Genomic DNA, 18,655 nt, shown 5'->3' with positions numbered 1-18,655 from the left:
ACTGTTCTTTGATGGCTCACAAAGATAGATGATGCGTTTCGATCGCAGTCAATGAGAATTAAGCGAGAGGCATCACACCCTCCCTGTCTCTCTCTCTCTCTCTCTCTCTCTCTCTCCCAAAAGGTAAGAAGTGAATGGTAGGCAGAGAAAGAGGTATGTGAGATTGAGTCATAAAGTCACTTCAAACCTTCCCATGGATATCTAACCCCCTCTCTTTCTCCTTACTAAATGAATCCAATTGATTCATTCCTTTCAAACGGCTGGCAGAGCAGCATTAAAGATCGAACAATATCTTTTCTCCCCAATGAGGTCTGATCATTCTGGAACTGCCGCATCTCTCTACGTCTATATAATAGCTATCGACTCTCTGTGTCTGTCCCCGAGAAAGAGAAGCGGAGAAGAGAGAGAGAGTGGGGATGGGAAAGAAAGGCCTTCCCAAGTCTCTCCGAACGTATCTCTCCAAACTCAAGAAGGTACCAGCTCATCTGCACATACCCAATTCCCCACACCCTGCCACCGCCACCAGTTGGTTGTTGTCGGCGTGCAAGTATCCCAAGACCCCTTCCTTCGCGGCCGATCGAGACCACCCCGACGACGACGGCGGCCATGGGCATGAGCATCGCCATGACCACGGCCTCGACCTCGCCGCCACCCTCTCCGACGTCGACCGCTTCCTCCACGAGAACCTCAACTCCATCTACCCGCGGAAGGACGACGGCGACGAGTTCTCCTCCTCCGAGTCCCCGGCCAGATACGATGAGGACCCGCCGCCCACCGCGTTCCGCTCGTCCGAGCCCTTCTTCGTTTCCTCCGGCACGTCCAACTCACTCCTCGACGAGGCCCGGGCGAGCGCCACTTCGTCCTCGTTCTCCTCGTCGACATCGGTGTCGTGCTCCTTCCAGGAGTCGTCCGACGCAGGGGCGGAGGTCCCGGGAGGCGGCGTGGCGGTGATGACGTTCTCCAAGGACCCCTACGACGACTTCCGCCGGTCCATGCAGGACATGGTGGAGGCGCGGCACGTGGACCCTAACCAGCCTTTGGACTGGGACTTCATGGAGGAGCTCCTCTTCTGCTACCTGGATCTCAACGATCATACCGTCCATAAGTACATCTTGAGGGCCTTCACCGAACTGACCGTCAGCTTCCGCCGCCGTGTTATGGTCCAGAGGCGTAGAGCACCGTCGGGTGACAACGTGACGAGTAGGAGGATGATGATGAGCAGGAGACCAGCCGATGCGGCCGGAGACGGGTGTCTGGTGGTGCCGCGTCATTTTCCGGCAACCCGCTGACGTGGACTGAAACTAATCACAAAGAGAGAGAGAGAGAGAGAGAGAGAGAGAGGCTTACGGGGATTGTAGATAGAATATATTGTCTTAGATTATATATATATATATATATATATAAAATTGATGAACTCTTTTCCATGCATATTTTATGTTAATTTATTTTGACTAGTAATTTTCTTTTAATTTATTTTACGACGTAAAGACGCCTCACTTGAAATCGATTGCATGTTATGTAATGAGAATGAATAATGTAATAATATATAATTAGATTTATTTTTAAAATAAATATGTGGTGGCATAATTAATTTATGAGGACGAAATGGCTCTCTGTAGCACTTCTTCTTCGACTGTTGATGGGCGATCTTACGAGAGGGCTTTGCTATCGAAGGAAAAAGGTGAGGGAAAATTCTCCCTTCTACGTTGCCTTTTTCATCCTTATTTTGCCGCTTCGTTCTATTGCTGCCGCTGCCGCTTCTTTTTCTTTGTTTTGTTCTTGGTGTTCGATTCCGTTTCATGGTGTATTCTCTGTGAGTGGTGTGAGATGACACTTGATTCCCTCTAATGGTGGATTACTTTGTTCTCCTTTGGATTGTGGGACCTTTAGATGCTCGTTAGGTTATTGCCGTGTGATGAGAATTTGGGGGTCTGCCTTTTGAAGTCCTCGAAAATGAAAGAAGAGATGTATTGGAGAGGAATGTTGGACAAAACAATTTGACTCTCTCCTTCAATTTGTTCTACCATAGAATTTCTCTTTATTATTTGAGCTATTTAGAGAAGATCTATCATAGATACAACTTTCATCTTCTAACCAAATGGAAGAAGAAAAGGAAAAGCTAGAGAAAAGGATACTTGACTCTGGTTAAGTGGATTATCACACTAAGAAGGAGAAAAAGGGGCATAATCTTCTTTGTGGGTGCATGATGTATTTTAGGAACGAAAGAGACATTACATTGTAAGAAAATGACTTCTAACGGTACCTGATCTAGGATGACAATAACTCCTACCTAATTCTTATATCTTGTCATCTGCGGATCCTGATCATATTTATAATTGTCGAAGTCGAGAAACACATAAGATACAAACGGTAAACACAGTCCTGGTAAGGATCATTTTGTACCCTTGAACACAAGTTCCAGGGAAATGTAGTTGTTACGGAGAGAACAATTTGCTTCTGAACTGTAAAGTCTTTGTTTTGTCATGATTTCAGATTAATAGGCCATGTAATCTGGAGTTAACTACACAAGAAAACTTGCAGCAATCTGGAGTCCATTGAGTTCTATTTTTGCAATCAACTTTGAGGTGACTGTGATCCTTCGGCTGTTCCAATTCGTCAATTCTAAACCGGGGATTTCTTGGGTGATTCGGTCCAGGCAGGGTGGTGGTCTTTTAGAGATTCGGTGCTGCTAATCGCGGTGGTCTGCTCTCTGGCTAAGGTTTGGTGGATGGATCCCTACGACGGGCAGAGAAGAGAAGTAGGCCGCTATGCTCTATGGGGCGGTGGTGTGGGATCCGTTGCTTATCGTTTCCCACAGTGTCCGCCCGCGCTGCTTCTAATGCTCGACTCTTGGACTGCTCATGACCATTATGGTCGGCACACGGGATGAGCTTCAGCCACTTTAATTTCTCCACCTTCGCTGCCGCTACCATCAACGGTTGGTGCGCAATTGCTCCCGTCTTCTCGGTTGTCTTCCCTGGTAATTCTTCACCTAGTCATTTCGCTTCTTTACTCGTTTGTATATGTAGATGATCCAAGAATTTGTCTACTTTTCTGGTGGCACAAACTTGCACGATTGTGCTTATGATTATAATGGTTCTGATTTCCATTAAGTGAACCATTTCTTGATTCTCCAGCCTTGGCCAACTATCCGGTACTTGAATGGTGAGTTCTTGAGCTTGAATCCAGGTTGAGACAAATACTCAGCTAGCTGAGGCATGCTGACACTCGCTGTTGAAATTAACATTTTCGTCAAATGACACCAAAGTTACTACCACATGGGTTTTTAGTTTTTCTCAATGTCAAGTCCTCCAAGTTTGTTGCTTAGTCCTTGAAATGCTGAAAAGTAGAAGATCTTGAGAGACTCTTATTGAATTAGATGGTGGAGATTGAGATGATAATGTGGAGAAGTGCATTTGGTGTGTGAATGCTGAGTAGCTGTCAAATAGAATATAAACTGTTTGGAATGGCTTAAAGGTGATAATAGCTTAAGGATCATCATGTTGGGGATTAAGGGAACAGTTTGTATTGAAAAATTAAATGTTATTGAGGCGCAGATGTTGAGATGTGTTTTTGGTGTTGAACCAAAGATGGATTTAGAAAGATTGTGGTCATAGTACATCAAAGGTATCATCAATTTGAAATGTTATTTGTGTATGCCGATTGCTCATGGTGGAAGAGGGACATACAATCCAAAAGCACATGGTAAAAAACACTGGAACAAGGACATGAGCCCTTGAATTCGTCTGTGATGTTATCTTCAATAGTAAATGATTGGACTTATCATATATTCCAAATCTAATTAATTTGGAATGAGGCCTTGTTTTTCTTTTGTTTTGCAAGGGTAAATCTCCAAATTCAACATGATACTTATTTGGTATCTCTTTCTCTTGTTCTTGAACAAAAGTCGCCTATGTCGTACCAATGTTGTTATCTTCTAGATTTGAATCTTAATGCAGATCAACTTGAGTAATGTTAAGCAAACTTCTTGATATTATTTTCTAATGTGCTGGGGATTACTTTTGCAAAGTTGGAGCATGGACTAAATATCTTGATATTGTTGTTCTTATGATGGACCATTTTTTGTAGATATTAAGTTCCAGAATATTGCATATACTAATGATGTTTTTTTTGTCACACATGGCTGCACTCGAACTCTAATTTGCAAAATCTATCTGAAAACTTAGCCCTGTCCTTTGGTAGGGTAAAACCCATCTGTTTGAAATATTTATGCAATCATCGATCAAGATAGATTTGACTTTTCTTTTTGGGGAAGGAACACATTGATGGTTCAACTTATTCATCCTCATGTACATTTGCATTTCTAATATGCATTTGGAGAAAGAGATTTAAGTGAATGTGCAGTCGTGGAGTACCCTTAAGTGTTTGGTAATTGATAGATAAAAATTGCATTTTTAATATGCATTGACACAACTGTTGTTTGGTAAAATTATATTTCAAAAGTCCATTGAATATTACGTGACAAATTTACCATCCTGACTTTTTCTTATATTTATTCAAAAGTGAATACATATTTTTCATTTAAATCAATAAGTAAATACATAAAATAAAGTAATCTTATGAAAAATTACATATGGCCTTTGAAATAAATAAATAATAAATAAAAATATAATCATATAAATAAATGTAAAATAACCTTTGAAAATAAATAAATATTTTTTTATATTATAAAAGACATGGATTATGTTGGTTTCTCACCAAGTCATGTTGGCAATCTTGTGATTTTAAATAATGTCATTAGGATAATTAAAAATTTTAAAAATTACATTAGCATCCTGCAAATGCTAAAATGGTAATGCTACCTTGAGGTAACAACAACATTCGAGTACATGTAATGCAGCATCCAAACCAAATATGATTTGAAAAATATTTGCCAAACACCACTCTATATTTAAAATGTGCATTGGACTATCAATGCACATTTCAAATGTGTTGCTAAACGTACCTTTAATCATACCCCTTAATGATTTACTTCAGTGAATTGTTCTCCAATCTCTGCTTCATGTGGATGCTCTGTTATCCTTTCCATTAAGTCACCAATGTTGTATGAAACTAGCCTCATCCACGTCTCTTTTATGTTTCTGTCCTCTTGATTTCTTTCACATTACTGGTGAACTGTAAGTAGCAACCCTTCCGCCAGCTGTTAAGACGATATGTATGGTCAGTAGAGGATTGTGCTGCTGCTTCTCTGACATAGGCATGCTGATAGCAACAATGATGAAATGGAAAGTAATCTTTGTTACTCTAGGCAGTGGAGTTGTCCAGCTACACACAATGCCAGGCTGGTCTTTCCTATTCAGCTGTCTCAGAGACAAACAGAAGTAGTTATTCCATTGGATGACATTGCTGCTTTATCACTAGCGACTAACGGATTGCCAAAGTGCATCATCACTTCTCAGTTCAATGCCAAACGCAAAATATATAAAGGGTTTTCCCATTTAGGGAACTTTATATCTTGCAAAAGAGAGTATCTGTTCTGATTTTCTTATCAGGATAACAAGTTTCAGATAGAGTTGGTGATTCAGAATTTAAATTCAAGTGTTATCATATTTTACATGTTGATTCTATCAGTAACCAGTTATGTGGATTCATAGACTCTTACAGGGAAACATGTACATGAAGGACACTCTTTGGAAATTGTTGGAGGTTTGAGATTCACTTAAATGTTTTTGTGATTAAGTTTATCATGTGTTACATTGTAGTTTCCTTTAATCTTCTTAAGGAATGTTGATGTAGCTGCAGAAGAACCAAATATCCTTAGAGCTACAATGATAAAGATTTGACTGCTTCAACCTGCATATCTATACGTGTACTAATTTCGTGGAATGCTGTCATCATTGGCAGATCCAAGTGCTTTATGTAAGGAACTAGAATCCAATAAATCACATTCACTGATTTTTGTCTACTAGTTTAAGAGTGCTATTGTTAATTGTGCTTAGGTAAATATGTTCCAGAAAATATCCTTTAATTTTCTTTATATTATTTGTTTGAGCAGGCAGTTTACATGTTCTATGTAAATCCAAAGGGCCAGAAAGTGCTTGGACTTTGCAGTAATCATCTACATCATCTATCTTTTTATATGCATCATATATGGGAGTTGGCCATCCTCGCTTGGTGTGTGATTGTGTATATTTGTTTGTAATTGTCAGAAATACCTATTTACATGGCTTCACCCAAGTAAGCAAGTTTGTGTTGAATTGCTTTTTTGCTTTTTCTACTTAATATATGCATTGAATGAGCATATGTTTTGAATTTTTTTTTGACACTCAGTCATTGTTAAGATGGCTTCTGATCTGACAACATTCTAAAATTTTTCTTTGATTACTCCAGTACTAAAACTGATAGCTGTGATACTTTGCTTTCATTCAATATAGGCTTCTTATATATCCAGTACTAAAAGTTTTCTTTAATTACTCCATATCTAAACCTAGTATTGGTGTTTACTAAGTAGACAGAGGGAGGAGGTGCAGAACTTGGGCAGGGTAAAATTTGCTAAAAGGGATACCGATTGCAAATGACCTATAATTTCGTTTGATCCAAATCATTCATCAAAATACTTAAGCTAAGCTAAAAATAATATAATACACTCATCAAATCCTTAAAAGTCAATCTTAATCTTTGTCAACTTTTGATGTGGAGCTAATTAGGGGTGTTACAATCTCCCCAACTCAATTAGTTAGCTTGATGTTCTCGTCAAGGTTCTTTCCTACTTAAGCTTTCTCACTGTGTCCAAATACTAGGTCGGCTTTGATACTAAATATTACAACCCGAGTCTGATGGGCTAATTGGCCTATAACTCCGTTTGATTCATACCATTGATCAAAATGTTTAAGTTAGAGTTAACGTAGTATACACTTATCATACTCGTATAAATCAATCTTAGTCTTTGACAATTTTTGACGTGGAACTAATTGAAGGTGTTACATAATGTATCACTTGTACGAAAATTAAGGTCGAAAAGAAGTTTTTCTTTTGATGCTCTAAGTTAGTAATTTGAAATTCTCAAGTTGGAGTAGTTCAAATCATTTATATTAGGTTTAAGATATATTTTGATATTTGAAAGGATAAGAAAAAAAGGCTTGTGATAAGAAGAAAGCTTGATTTGAATTTGGTGACTTGGATTTCACATTACAGTTGATAGTAGATGTATATCACTTTGCATACATGTGGCATCCTTTAGCTGTGTAATCACCTATATAGCCTGTTTGGATGGAAAGCACTTGGGAAAGGAGAAGACGAAACGATCAGGTATTGCGTGACCATTTTGTCACGGTTTTAGCTGGAATTGCCTAAGGCGTGAGGCACCCTTGCGGCCAAAGACGCGAACTTAGCTTGCGTTGCCTAAGTCGCGAGTCACCATTGTGGCAAAGACGCGAACTTAGCTTGTGTTGCCTAAGTCGCGCTTCGCCCTTGCGATATTGCTCCGCAAGGATCAGCTCACTTTGTAACCTCTCGCAGGTCCCGAAGGACCTGTAAAAGAGAAAGTTGGTTAGTTCAAAAGAACGAGCAATGGACAAGTCCCGAAGTCTCGCGAAAAGGGAGAAGCTTTACAAGCAATTCGACAAACACCTTACGTGCACAAGAGAAAAGAGGGAGAAGGAGAAAACAAGGCTTTAGAAGGATGAACGAACAGTTGCAAGTCCGCAAAACAGTCGCTCACCTGGTCCCGGGCGCGAAGACAAGTTCCCGTAAAGGTCACGTGCGAACTTGCGAAAGAGAGTTCAACGCCCGGTATATAATCGAAGCCCCATCCAGCCCTGTGCCACCCGGGGGGTTCTAGGGGTCTGAGATGGCTGACATTTTGGTGAGCGGAGGCAGTTCTCCGCAAGCCTTCCGCGCACGCGAAAACGAAGTTGTTTTGGGACTGTTTTGCTCGGTTCGGTGAGCGGTCGTTTTGTAGCACTGCAGTTTGTTCGAACTTACATATTTACAAGTAAAATGATTTAAAACTAAGAGAAAACATGCTGCCAAGCAACTGTACAAGCAGAGCGACGAACGGTTCGTTCAACGGAGTTGTTGCGGATACGCGACGAACGTTCGTGACAATTTGGTTAAATGAATCGTTTGTTTCTCTTTGCACTCTGCAGATTGGACAATGCAGAGGGCATGCATGTCTTCGTGAGGCCAAACAAATGGTGTGACGTAGTATCGTTCCTGTTCGGTTCTCGCTTCATCCCACCTCGTTGGTTTCGGGCTTGCTATGGGTTCAAAGTCGGGTCGGGTCGGGTCGCCGCTGGCCACCGACACCATCAAAAGCTCACGCGGACGTCTCGTGCCGACGGCAGCAAACTTGAAGGCCCCCGCCGCCCCCCTCCTGCCATGTGTCTGCCCTTTGTACCGCGCCACACGTGCCCCTGTGCGTCCTGCCTCCTCCGCCTATTGGTTGGTTCCTCGTCCTGCCATCTCCTCACTTACTGGAAAAGGCCAAAAAACAAAAAAAAAAACTCAATCACGTATCGTCTCAACAAAAGACGAGCATAAACTCCCAAACACACCCCAAGAGACGAGTTGATTCGAATCGGTGTAGGGACTACGGCGGGGCCCAGGCAACAAATACCACCTGCTCCCAAGGTTGTGTCGGCATAGGACAACAACGGTCCAATGTTTCAGAACACTTGGCTAAGCGCGCGGCAAAATAGAGGTATCCATGCTTCCAGTTTGTGCTTTCAAATGGTTTACACGACTGAAGGGAAAAATAGGGCATAGTTGATGCCACGAACTAAGTATGAAGGCCACGCGGTGAGAATGGAGTGGCATGACCTCCCAACATACATACATACATATATAGTGGTGTGAGATTGGAGATCACGACGACGGAGCCGGAGGTGCCACGCGGGGCCCGCTTTCTTCGGATGTCGCGCTGTCAAACCAGCCTCGACTGCTAATAACGTATTAGCCGTTGGATGCTGAGGCAGAGGCAGAGGCAGAGTAACCGAAAACACCTATACATTAGAAAACGGTGAACGCGGAGACCACATCCATATCGGATACGTCGGAGCTGCAGCAACCTCCTCGCCACTACCTTACTAACGAACCGCGTCGAGTATATGAAATAATAATAATAATAATAATAATAATAATAAATAACACACAAATCCTCCGTAACGTGCAACCCTCTCTTTTTTGGCTCGATGGGCGTAAAGAAATCCACATATGCCATAATTAAACCCAACCGGCGGTACGAGCAGCAGCCGAAACGAATTAATACTATTATTAATTAACCCCCGCTCGCAATCAATAACTAAAAACAACACAGGACGCGAGCAAACCGGTCATCCAAACCGTCCATCTGTTGTTGCGGTGAGGCTTTGAGCTGTCCACTTGTGTCATGCACTCCTCTCCCTTTTCCCACTTTCCGTTTCCCCTCTTCCACCACTTGTTTATTGATTTCTCCTCCCCCTTCCTCCTCTTCCTCTTCCGATAAAAACCGGCAGCTGCTGCAACCCTTTCTCCGCCTCCTCCTCCTTTCTTCCACCGCAAGCGACAGGACAAGGATGAGATGGTGAGTACTCGGCATTTCAAGCCAGATCCCCGTCTCCTCCTTCTCCCCTTGTTCTTGCTCCTCCTCCCTGTCGCCTCCTCGTGCGCCGGCCGTGATGGCCACATGCGGCGACTACGGCGGCACCTCCAAGATCGGGGGGAAGATATACCGGCCAACTCCTCCGCCTTCCCCAACCCTCGCCTCCGCGACGCCTACATTGCACTCCAGTCCTGGAAGCTCGCCATCCTCTCCGATCCCTTGAACCTCACCGCTGACTGGGTCGGCCCCAGCGTCTGCGCCTACACCGGCGTCTTCTGCTCCTCCCTCCCCTCCGACCCCAACCTCACCGTCGTCGCCGGCGTCGACCTCAACCACGGCGACCTCGCCGGCTACCTCCCCGACCAGCTCGGCCTCCTCGCCGACCTCGCCCTTCTTCACATCAACTCCAACCGTTTCTGCGGCACCCTCCCCCGCTCCCTCCGCCGCCTCGCCCTCCTCCACGAGCTCGACGTCAGCAACAACCGCCTCGCCGGCCCTTTTCCCGACGTCGTCCTCCGCCTCCCCTCCCTCAAGTACCTCGACCTCCGCTTCAACGAGTTCGAGGGCGCAGTGCCCCCGCAGCTGTTCGACAAAGACCTCGATGCCATCTTCATCAACCACAACCGCTTCGCCTTCGACATCCCCGACAACATTGGCAACTCCCCCGTCTCCGTCATCGTCCTCGCCCACAACCACTTCCGCGGCTGCCTTCCGGCCAGCCTCGGCAACATGTCGAGCACGCTCAACGAGATCATCCTCATGAACAGCGGCCTCAGCTCGTGCTTCCCTCCCGAGATCGGCCTCCTCACCGGCCTCACCGTGCTCGACGTCAGCTTCAACAAGCTCGTGGGGCCGCTACCGGACTCGCTCGGCCGGATGCTCAACCTCGAGCAGCTCGACGTCGCGCACAATCTCCTCTCCGGTGGAATCCCCGCCTCGATCTGTCGCCTGCCGCGGCTGAAGAACTTCACTTACTCCTACAACTTCTTCGCCGAGGAGCCGCCTCAGTGCTTTGCGGTGGAGTCGTTCGACGACGGCCGGAACTGTCTACCCGGCAGGCCGAAGCAGCGAACCCAGCGCCAATGTGGGTCGTTCCTCTCCCACCACCACGTCGACTGCTCTGCTTTTGGCTGCAAGCCCTTCGTGCCGGCTCTGCCGCCGCCGTCCCCTCCTCCGCCTTCTCCGCCGCCACCATCACCTCCTCCGCCATCCCCGTCGCCGCCGCCACCGTCGCCTCCCCCGCCATCTCCTCCACCACCCTCACCTCCTCCGCCATCTCCTCCACCACCGTCGCCTCCTCCACCATCTCCACCGCTGCCGTCGCCTTCACCACCACCGCCACCGTACTGTGTCCGATCCCCGTCACCACCTGTCTACTGCCCACGATCTCCATCGCCACCAGTCTACTGCCCGCGATCTCCTTCACCGCCTGTTTACTGCAAACGATCACCACCGCCACCTCCCCACAACTCTCCTCCACCACCGGTGCATTCTCCACCGCCTCCGATCTATTCACCTCCGCCGCCGCCCAACTCACCGCCACCTCCGATCTATTCACCTCCTCCACCGCCCAACTCACCCCCACCTCCGATCTATTCACCTCCTCCACCGCCTAATTCACCACCACCTCCGCCGCCTAAGTCACCACCCCCTCCACCGCCTAATTCACCACCACCTCCGCCGCCTAATTCACCACCCCCTCCGCCGCCAAATTCACCACCCCCTCCGCCACCTAACTCACCACCCCCTCCGCCACCAAACTCGCCACCACCTCCGCCGCCTAACTCACCACCACCTCCGCCGCCTAACTCACCACCACCTCCGCCGCCTAGTTCACCACCACCTCCGATCTATTCACCTCCTCCACCGCCTAACTCACCGCCACCTCCGCCGCCTACCTCATCACCACCCCCTCCTCCTCCACTGCACTCTCCACCGCCACCGCCACACTCACCTCCGCCTCCACCTCCATGCATAGAGCCGCCACCACCTCCGTGCGTCGAGCCGCCACCTCCCCCATGCATCGAGCCACCACCTCCCCCATGCATCGAGCCGTCATCACCTGGTCCCTCACCTCCCCTGTATGAACCCCTACCGCCCGTCGTCGGAGTCACCTACGCGTCCCCTCCGCCTCCTTTCTACTAATTCTTTTTCAAATCTTCCTCGTCACCCACCCACCCACCCTCCAATCCCCAAATTTAGGATTTCATTTCCTTTTGCCCCTTGTTTACTGAATTCATGTGTTTGCAGTCTCGTCGTCTTCTCCATCAAAATCTCTTTTCCGTTTCTTATTCTTCCCATCTTTCTCAAGGTGATGAAGACTCGAAAACAAGGCACGGAGAGAGCGTCTCCATGGTCGTTCGAAGGGTGATGATACATATATATGATTCGGGGTTGTGAATAAACGAATGGGTTTATGAGAGGCAGTCAAGAATCAGAGCGAGAGAAAGAGAAAAAGTGTAGGTGCAGTGAAACTTAATGTATAGTAGAGCATGCGACTCTAAAAAGTAAACCATCATCTCATTCCCTACTATGCTTGTTTTCGTTTCATGGTGTGCTCCTTTGATGTTCAACTCCCGTCTTTTCTTCATCCGATTGCTTGCAGTTTTGCCACACGAAGAAGTTCTGCTTCGTAATGTTTCTTCTTCTTCTTCTTCTTCTTCTTCTTGTCGTCGTCGTCCAAAAGGCAGGCACTGACGGTGACGGTGGTGAAAGCTACCTTTGCCGAACGCCTTCCTTCCTCTGCATACGCCTCTGTTCCTATCGTTATCTACTTTCTTGCTGGTTTTTGATACGTTGGGGAAAGTATAATAATGTACACGAGTGTTTCTTAAAACTTGCATACTGGACTGGCTGCCATCATGTCTTCCTGTACGACTAACTCTCCACATCCTTCTTTGGGTGCTCCCAGTCCTGTTTAGCTGCTAATAATAGTCTGATCAACTGAGCTCCCTCAACAGCATCGCGTACAAGAGCTCGTTCCACGCATCGGGGACTCCGGGGAGGCACCAGTGGCTGCAGTCCTGGAACTCTCCGGGTTTCCTCTTGCCGGCGGGCACGCGGTACACCGACGGGTGGGCGTCCTTGCGGTAGTCCGTCATCCTCGTGATGTTGAGATAGAGAACCGGCGTCGTCATCTCCCCGATCACAGATTCCAGGATGCCCGTCAGCTTCAGGTACTTGGCGAGGTGCTTGTCCTCCGTGATGGGCTCCGTCTCCCCGTCGCAGTTGCCACCCGAGTTCCACTGCCCGCCGCTGCAAAAAGAGCATGCATGCGGCTCATCAGGTCCTGGATCGATCGACGGCGCGTCGCTAATCGCCGCACGTCTCCCGTGGTTTACCTGAAGTGCGACCAGGAGTAACCTCGGAAGAAGACCCGAGTGCGGTTGGAGTTGACCTGGGTGTCGACCCAGGTTCCCCATGTCCTCATCGCCTTCCGGTACGCGTCTTCCGCGCTCAGCTGGGGATAGACATGGTCGCCTTCCTGGTAGAAGTTCCTCCTGCCCAAAGAAACACATAAGATGGCCGAAGCAAAAAAGCGGAAAGAGACCATGCCGCCGCATGTTCCTCGCACCCTTTCGAGGTCTTCTCGTGCGTCCACCAGTGGCCCGAGTTGAAGACGAGGATGTCGGCGGTCCTGTAAGCATCCGACGACGCCTCGATCAAATCCAGCCGGAGCGTTTCCCTGCTCTTCCCCTGCGAGTCCACCCTGGAGCTTTCCCGCACCAGGAACGGCGACCGGAAGAACTCGATCGAGCAGTTGTAGTCCTGCGCGGTTCGCGAGCAGGAGGTGCATGAACGAAACCCACCACCAACGACAAAAGAGAGAAGAGAAGATGGATGATATCCTTCAAGGAGGTGTAGCACCGCGTACCTCGAATCGGAAAGCGAACGAATTGTCGGTTCTGAACTCCTTCCTCCCGGACACCTCGAAAACGCGGTGCTTCCTCTTCAGAGGGTGCCTCAGGATGCAGAGAAGCGATTCCCACATGTTGCGGTTCAGCGAGTCGCCCACGAACACCAGTCTCTTCCCCCTCAACGCTCTCAGCATCTTCTTCCCCTCGAGCCTATATAGGAAGCAAATGTCTTCTTAGGAAGGGTAGAATTTACTACTACAAACCCTCAGTTTACTCTCTCTCAGAGACCCAGAGAGAGAGAGAGAGAGAGAGAGAGAGAGAGAGAGAGAGAGAGGATGAAAGCGATTAGCTGTGAATTGGAGACATACAGAAGGAAATAAAATAAATGAATTTTAATTATTTTTAATATTTACAATGCTCCTAAATATCCTTAAATTATCATTAGCTATGATATGATTGTACTCAATAAAATTATATATTATTATTATTATTATTTTTTAAGATGATAGTATAAATAAGAGGTTATCAATAAGAAGAAAACAGAGTTGCCAATGACAATCTTCTATATTATTCTCACATCGATCCTACATGATTGTTAAGATAATCCATACAAGAAGAAGAAGAAGAAGAAGAAGAAGAAGAAGAAGAATTAGAGGTCAAATGTTTATGTTTGTAGTTACAAAGAAGCACAAAGTAAATCTCCAATCTATAAACTTCACCCCAAAAAACAGCATCGAAAGAAACGGAAGACACAAAAGAAACGTAAAGCAAGAAAGGGATGGGACTTCGGACCTCGGAATCGAGCAGCCTTTAGGCTTCCACCGGAGTTTGGTGTAGTTCTGATCCGGCCGGCCATTGCCGAAGCAGTCGAAGGAACTGTCGATGAAGGGGCACGAACCCGGCGGGTACCTCGGCGTCGATTCGTCGAACACCCACCTCCCATCGAAAAGATCGCACGTCGCCGCCAAATCTTTACTGCTCTCCAAGGCCTTCTGTCCCTTCTCCGGACTCCCACCCCTCCCTTTCTTGGCCTCGGCGGAGTGGTTCGCTGAGGCGGGTGCAAGATCGGAAGCGTTCTCCGGGCTTGCCTTTCTCCGCACGCCGAGGGAGGTGTTCGCGTGAGGAGGAGCGGGGAAGGGAAGGCCGCTGGCGTTAGCGTGGTCGGCAGGAACCGATCGCGGGTCGGCGATGGCGATGACTTGGGGGTCGAACACGAAGGTGGCGGGCTGAGGGTTGCGGCCGAGGAAGACGACGAAGGCGAAGAAGACGAGGAGAGAGAAGACCGCGGTGTAGAACGCCGGGAAGACGAACAAGAGGAGTTGGAGCATGGGCTTGAAGAAGTCCATGAAGACGTACTTGAAGATGGAGGAGGCCATTAGAGGGAGAGAGGGAGAGCGAGAAGGTTGCAGTGGGCGGTTGGCGCTTCAGTTGCACCCTTATTTGCAGGTGCAAGAAAGCTTTATGTTCTCGATCTCTTCGCTCCCAATCACAGTAGTAATACTAATTCTAATCACAGCGACAATGATAATAGTAGTAATAATGAGGAGTCAAAGAGGGCAAATCCTAATGGAATTCCAATTCCGATGCGAAGCATCCAACTTAAAAGGGGCGTAAGCGGGAATGGTAACACATGAATGCATGCATGCATGCATAATGCATATTGTTTCCTAAGTTGACACGATTAGGGATTCGTGTATAAAACACATCTACATTACGGGATCGTACGTTAATGAATCTAATGGAGCCTCTCATAATGCATATCCTATCCTAACTTACCAAACAAACTTATTTTATGGATCTTCTTCTTCTCTTTTTTAATGTGTGATATTGTGGGATCGTATATGGAATTAAATGGAATATTGATTGAATAATCGGGAATAATAGATTTCCAACACACAGCACATCCTTTTAGGAAAACAAGTCATTCATATATCACAATTATTGTTCTTTGACTTTTCTAACCATATATAATTGTTTGGTTATAAATGGATGTGCTGTGTGTTGACCACAATGTATGCCACGTTTGTTATAGTCTTGATGAGAATCTCATCGGTCATTCTTACTTAGATTATTTCGAGTGAAAAATATCATTAGTATTTTTTTTTATTTTTAATCAGTAACGAAGGAAGAATTCGAATCCAAAATCTTACGATGATGGATCAAAAATTTCAACAGTATCAAAATTGTAGAATCATCGGATGTCTTTTGGTATGTAATGGTCGGATATGTTGTGAATGGTGCCACCTTCCTAATATTCATGTGGTTGGGGAGTGACAAAATTGATGTGCTAAAATGACTTACATAATTGGAAGAGTCTGTAATAATTAGTCACCGGTAACGAGGAACGCTATTGCCATAAATACTCATCATCAATAATGATGAGAAAAAAAATATAATTGATATCTTGGTCAGATCAATACGGTCATAATCTATATGCGTAGGATTATGTGAAATACCTCTGAGGTAGAAATACTGAACTCTCGAGATGCCGAAGAGCAAGGTTAGGAGAAAATTTTCAACCTGATTCATTCGATGCTTAAATTAGTAACTTGAGGTGTATAAGTGTAGACGTAAATAGTAAAAAAAAATAAGCTCCTCTCTCATCATAGTGAAAATGAGCTTTTATAACTAGTCATAAAAATATAGAATATTTCATAAAGAGGTAGCCTATAACTACCCTCAACCGTTCCCTCTCGGCCTCTTGTTTATGTCGGTGCAAGGAGGGAACAAACTTGAACTGCCTTCCCTGGACCTGCCTTGGACTCTTGACCATACAGGAAAATTTTTTTAAGTCATGCGCATCGAATATATTTTACCTTGTATCTCTGTTATGATAGATTTTTGCTCATATAAGTCGTATTTTCTCGACTCACGTGCCTCGAGCATATTTTGTCTTGCACATTTGTCATGGCAAATTTCTCCCTACGCGGTTGGGTTTTTCCAATTAACATATCTTGGACACATTTTGTCATGCGCCTTTGCCATGACGGATTTCTTCTCAAGAAGTCGGGTTTTCCCAACTCACATGCCTCGGGCACATTTTGCCCTACTCCTTTGCCGTGATGAATTTCTCCTCTCATGTGTCAAGTTTTTCCAACTCATATGTCGCGAACACATTTTGCTCCATGCATTCGTTATGGTGGATTTCTCCGCACGTGGGTCGGGTTTTTCTAACTCACGTGCCTAAGACACATTTTGCCATGTGTCTACATCGTGGAGGGTTTCTTTTTTACATGGGTCAAGTTTTTCTGACACACAACTCAAACACATTTCATCATGTGCCTCTCGCCATGACAAATTTCTTTTTACACGGGTTGGGTTTTATCAAGATATGTGCCTTGGGCATATTTTATCTTGCGTCTTCCGTTGTGACAAATTTCTTCTTACGCTAATTAAGTTTTCCTAACTCACACACCTCGAGTATATTTTATCTTACTCCTCCCACTATGATGAATTTCTTTTATACTTTTTAGGGTACCAATTTGTCTTTGACTTAGAGTATTATCATTACATCATGACCCTTCTCGATCATGTATGGGACATTGACTCCCTTATTTATCAATAGTCCCTCATGATCGATAATCTTAATGAGGAAATAGATGAGCTGAAGAGGAAAAGGGTAGATATAGTACTTTTCACTAAGGTAGAGGCTCGAGGAGCTAAGTTGACAAGGCAACTAGAAGAGCTTGAGTAATGCCTCATTGAGAGTTAGAGGTGATCGTTGTCTTGTTTTATGAGGTGTTGGTTTTTATTGAGTTGTCGAGTCTACCTACCCGATTTAGTTCTTGTTGCATCATCGGGCTTATTCACCCGACTAGTCTCTATCTCGGTACGTTAAGGTCTTATTTTGGAGTTATATAATAATAATAATAATAATAATAATAATAATAATAATAATAATAATAATAATAATAATAATAACTAGTACCAAAAAGTATGGTAGACTAAAGCTTGACACTAGGGCATAATCATCATGACCTAACCCCAAGGGATGCTTCTCAATAGTTTAGGTCGACAATGTCTCGACCAATGAGCAACCCTCATTTAGGGCCTGGGTTGATGCTAATTTAGTAAACGTATCGGTCTAGGCGTTCTCTTCATAAGAGACCTGCAACACAATGAGTCAAGAAAAGCTATAGGTTAATCTCTGCATCTTAGGTGAGGTAACTTGGGTCATTCGTTCCTTCTTCGCCTTGGTGACCTCGGGGCCTGAGTGGCTGATAGTCGCTTCTACTTTGGCCTCTTACGTGACTTCTCATACTTATCAGAGACCATTGCCTTGATGATAATATATTGATTAGCCTTCTAAAATACCTCCGATATCGTCGCTAATAGCCTTTCCACCAATGACTAAAAGAGATGAGAGGACTTGAGCTCCATCATGAATGTGTGCATTGTGAGTGATGAATGGGCATCCACGATGCCTTAGATTTCATTAGTGAACCGAGCAACGAATTCTGCAAGCGTTTCCTCCTCCCCTTGCCTTAGTTCAAGAAATGTTGTTGTCGATGGTCGCAAGTGCACATTCCCATGGAAGTGAAGTTCAAACTCCCTCATGAGTTAGACAAAATAACTAATGAAAAGCGACTTCGGGTGGGTATACCATTCTTGTGCTAGACCTCGTAACGTGGTTGGGAATGTGCGTAAATCAAAGCGTTCGAAGTGTCATACGATGACATTTAGTTACGAAAAGCTACGATGTGCTTTATCGGGACAGCACTGTCATTGAATGCCTCCAACAATCACAGGTAGAAGTTCGTTGGAATTGATTCCTCCTAGATTTTTTCGGTGAATCGATTGACCCGAGGTGAATGGTGGGGTCAACCAACACTTCTCCTTTGGATTATTGAAACTCTCATCGCATCTTTTTCAAGTGTCAGTCCATTTGTCATAGTTGGATCCATAGGAATCCTCCATCGAATTTATCGATTGGGTCTCGGGTTCAAGTAGGGTTAAGTGGTGGTGTGGTTCATTAAATTCCATGGTTGGGAAGCAAAGTGCACCCTCGGCTCGATGGTTCTTGGGTGCTCCTGGGTTGTGGCATCACATCGGGTGGGGGAACCTCGATGGGCGCTAGTGCTGGTAGCGATTGAGCCGATGATCGCAACCGAATTGGTAGTATCGCCTATTCGGCTAACTTGGGCAAAAGAGTTACGATAGCTTATATTATGGCCATTGGTGTCTGTACTTGCTGAGTGAGATTCAAAAACACTGTGACAGAGACAAGCAAGTGGCTTGGGATCACCCCTAGAGGTGA

At 45.5% G+C, this 18,655-nt stretch overlaps 3 protein-coding genes across 7 annotated transcripts; 2 read left to right on the top strand and 1 right to left on the bottom strand.

Moving 5' to 3' along the window:
• The first annotated feature begins 39 nt into the window (after window positions 1-39).
• Window positions 40-6,223, top strand: LOC135633979 (transcription repressor OFP14-like). 5 transcript variants are annotated; one of them, XM_065144062.1, is made up of 5 exons: window positions 40-1,681; window positions 2,657-2,980; window positions 5,616-5,667; window positions 5,758-5,880; window positions 6,017-6,223. In XM_065144062.1, exon 1 carries the CDS (start codon window positions 417-419, stop codon window positions 1,287-1,289), a length of 873 nt encoding a protein of 290 aa, XP_065000134.1. In that variant the 5' UTR covers window positions 40-416; the 3' UTR covers window positions 1,290-1,681; window positions 2,657-2,980; window positions 5,616-5,667; window positions 5,758-5,880; window positions 6,017-6,223. The 5 variants fall into 5 exon arrangements, with proteins under 5 accessions (XP_065000134.1, XP_065000133.1, XP_065000132.1 ...); XM_065144061.1 differs by having other exon boundaries at window positions 5,616-5,880; XM_065144060.1 differs by having other exon boundaries at window positions 2,657-5,667.
• Window positions 6,224-9,414: 3,191 nt separating this feature from the next.
• On the top strand, window positions 9,415-13,649 carry LOC135633307 (leucine-rich repeat extensin-like protein 4). Its single transcript, XM_065142630.1, has one exon. The coding sequence runs from the start codon at window positions 9,521-9,523 to the stop codon at window positions 11,684-11,686; it is 2,166 nt and encodes a 721-aa protein (XP_064998702.1). The 5' UTR covers window positions 9,415-9,520; the 3' UTR covers window positions 11,687-13,649.
• On the bottom strand, window positions 12,481-14,811 carry LOC135632567 (protein trichome birefringence-like 4). Its single transcript, XM_065141176.1, has 5 exons — window positions 14,191-14,811; window positions 13,416-13,608; window positions 13,092-13,309; window positions 12,883-13,041; window positions 12,481-12,796 (listed from the first exon to the last, which is right to left on the bottom strand). Exons 1-5 carry the CDS (start codon window positions 14,772-14,774, stop codon window positions 12,481-12,483), a joined length of 1,470 nt encoding a protein of 489 aa, XP_064997248.1. The 5' UTR covers window positions 14,775-14,811.
• Window positions 14,812-18,655: the final 3,844 nt, after the last annotated feature.

This window comes from Musa acuminata, chromosome BXJ3-3 (genome assembly GCF_036884655.1).
Source record: "Musa acuminata AAA Group cultivar baxijiao chromosome BXJ3-3, Cavendish_Baxijiao_AAA, whole genome shotgun sequence".
Lineage (NCBI taxonomy): Eukaryota > Viridiplantae > Streptophyta > Magnoliopsida > Zingiberales > Musaceae > Musa > Musa acuminata.
This window is presented reverse-complemented; position numbering and strand designations above follow the sequence as displayed.

Coding starts and splice junctions, on each gene's coding strand:
- LOC135633307 (XM_065142630.1), top strand. CDS start 9,521: ATGGTGAGTACTCGGCATTTCAAGCCAGATCCCCGTCTCCTCCTTCTC.
- LOC135633979 (XM_065144062.1), top strand. CDS start 417: ATGGGAAAGAAAGGCCTTCCCAAGTCTCTCCGAACGTATCTCTCCAAA.
- LOC135632567 (XM_065141176.1), bottom strand. CDS start 14,774: ATGGCCTCCTCCATCTTCAAGTACGTCTTCATGGACTTCTTCAAGCCC. Junction 13,609..14,190: donor AAAGGCTGCTCGATTCCGAG/GTCCGAAGTCCC, acceptor CTTCCTATATAG/GCTCGAGGGGAAGAAGATGC. Junction 13,310..13,415: donor CGTTCGCTTTCCGATTCGAG/GTACGCGGTGCT, acceptor CGAACCGCGCAG/GACTACAACTGCTCGATCGA.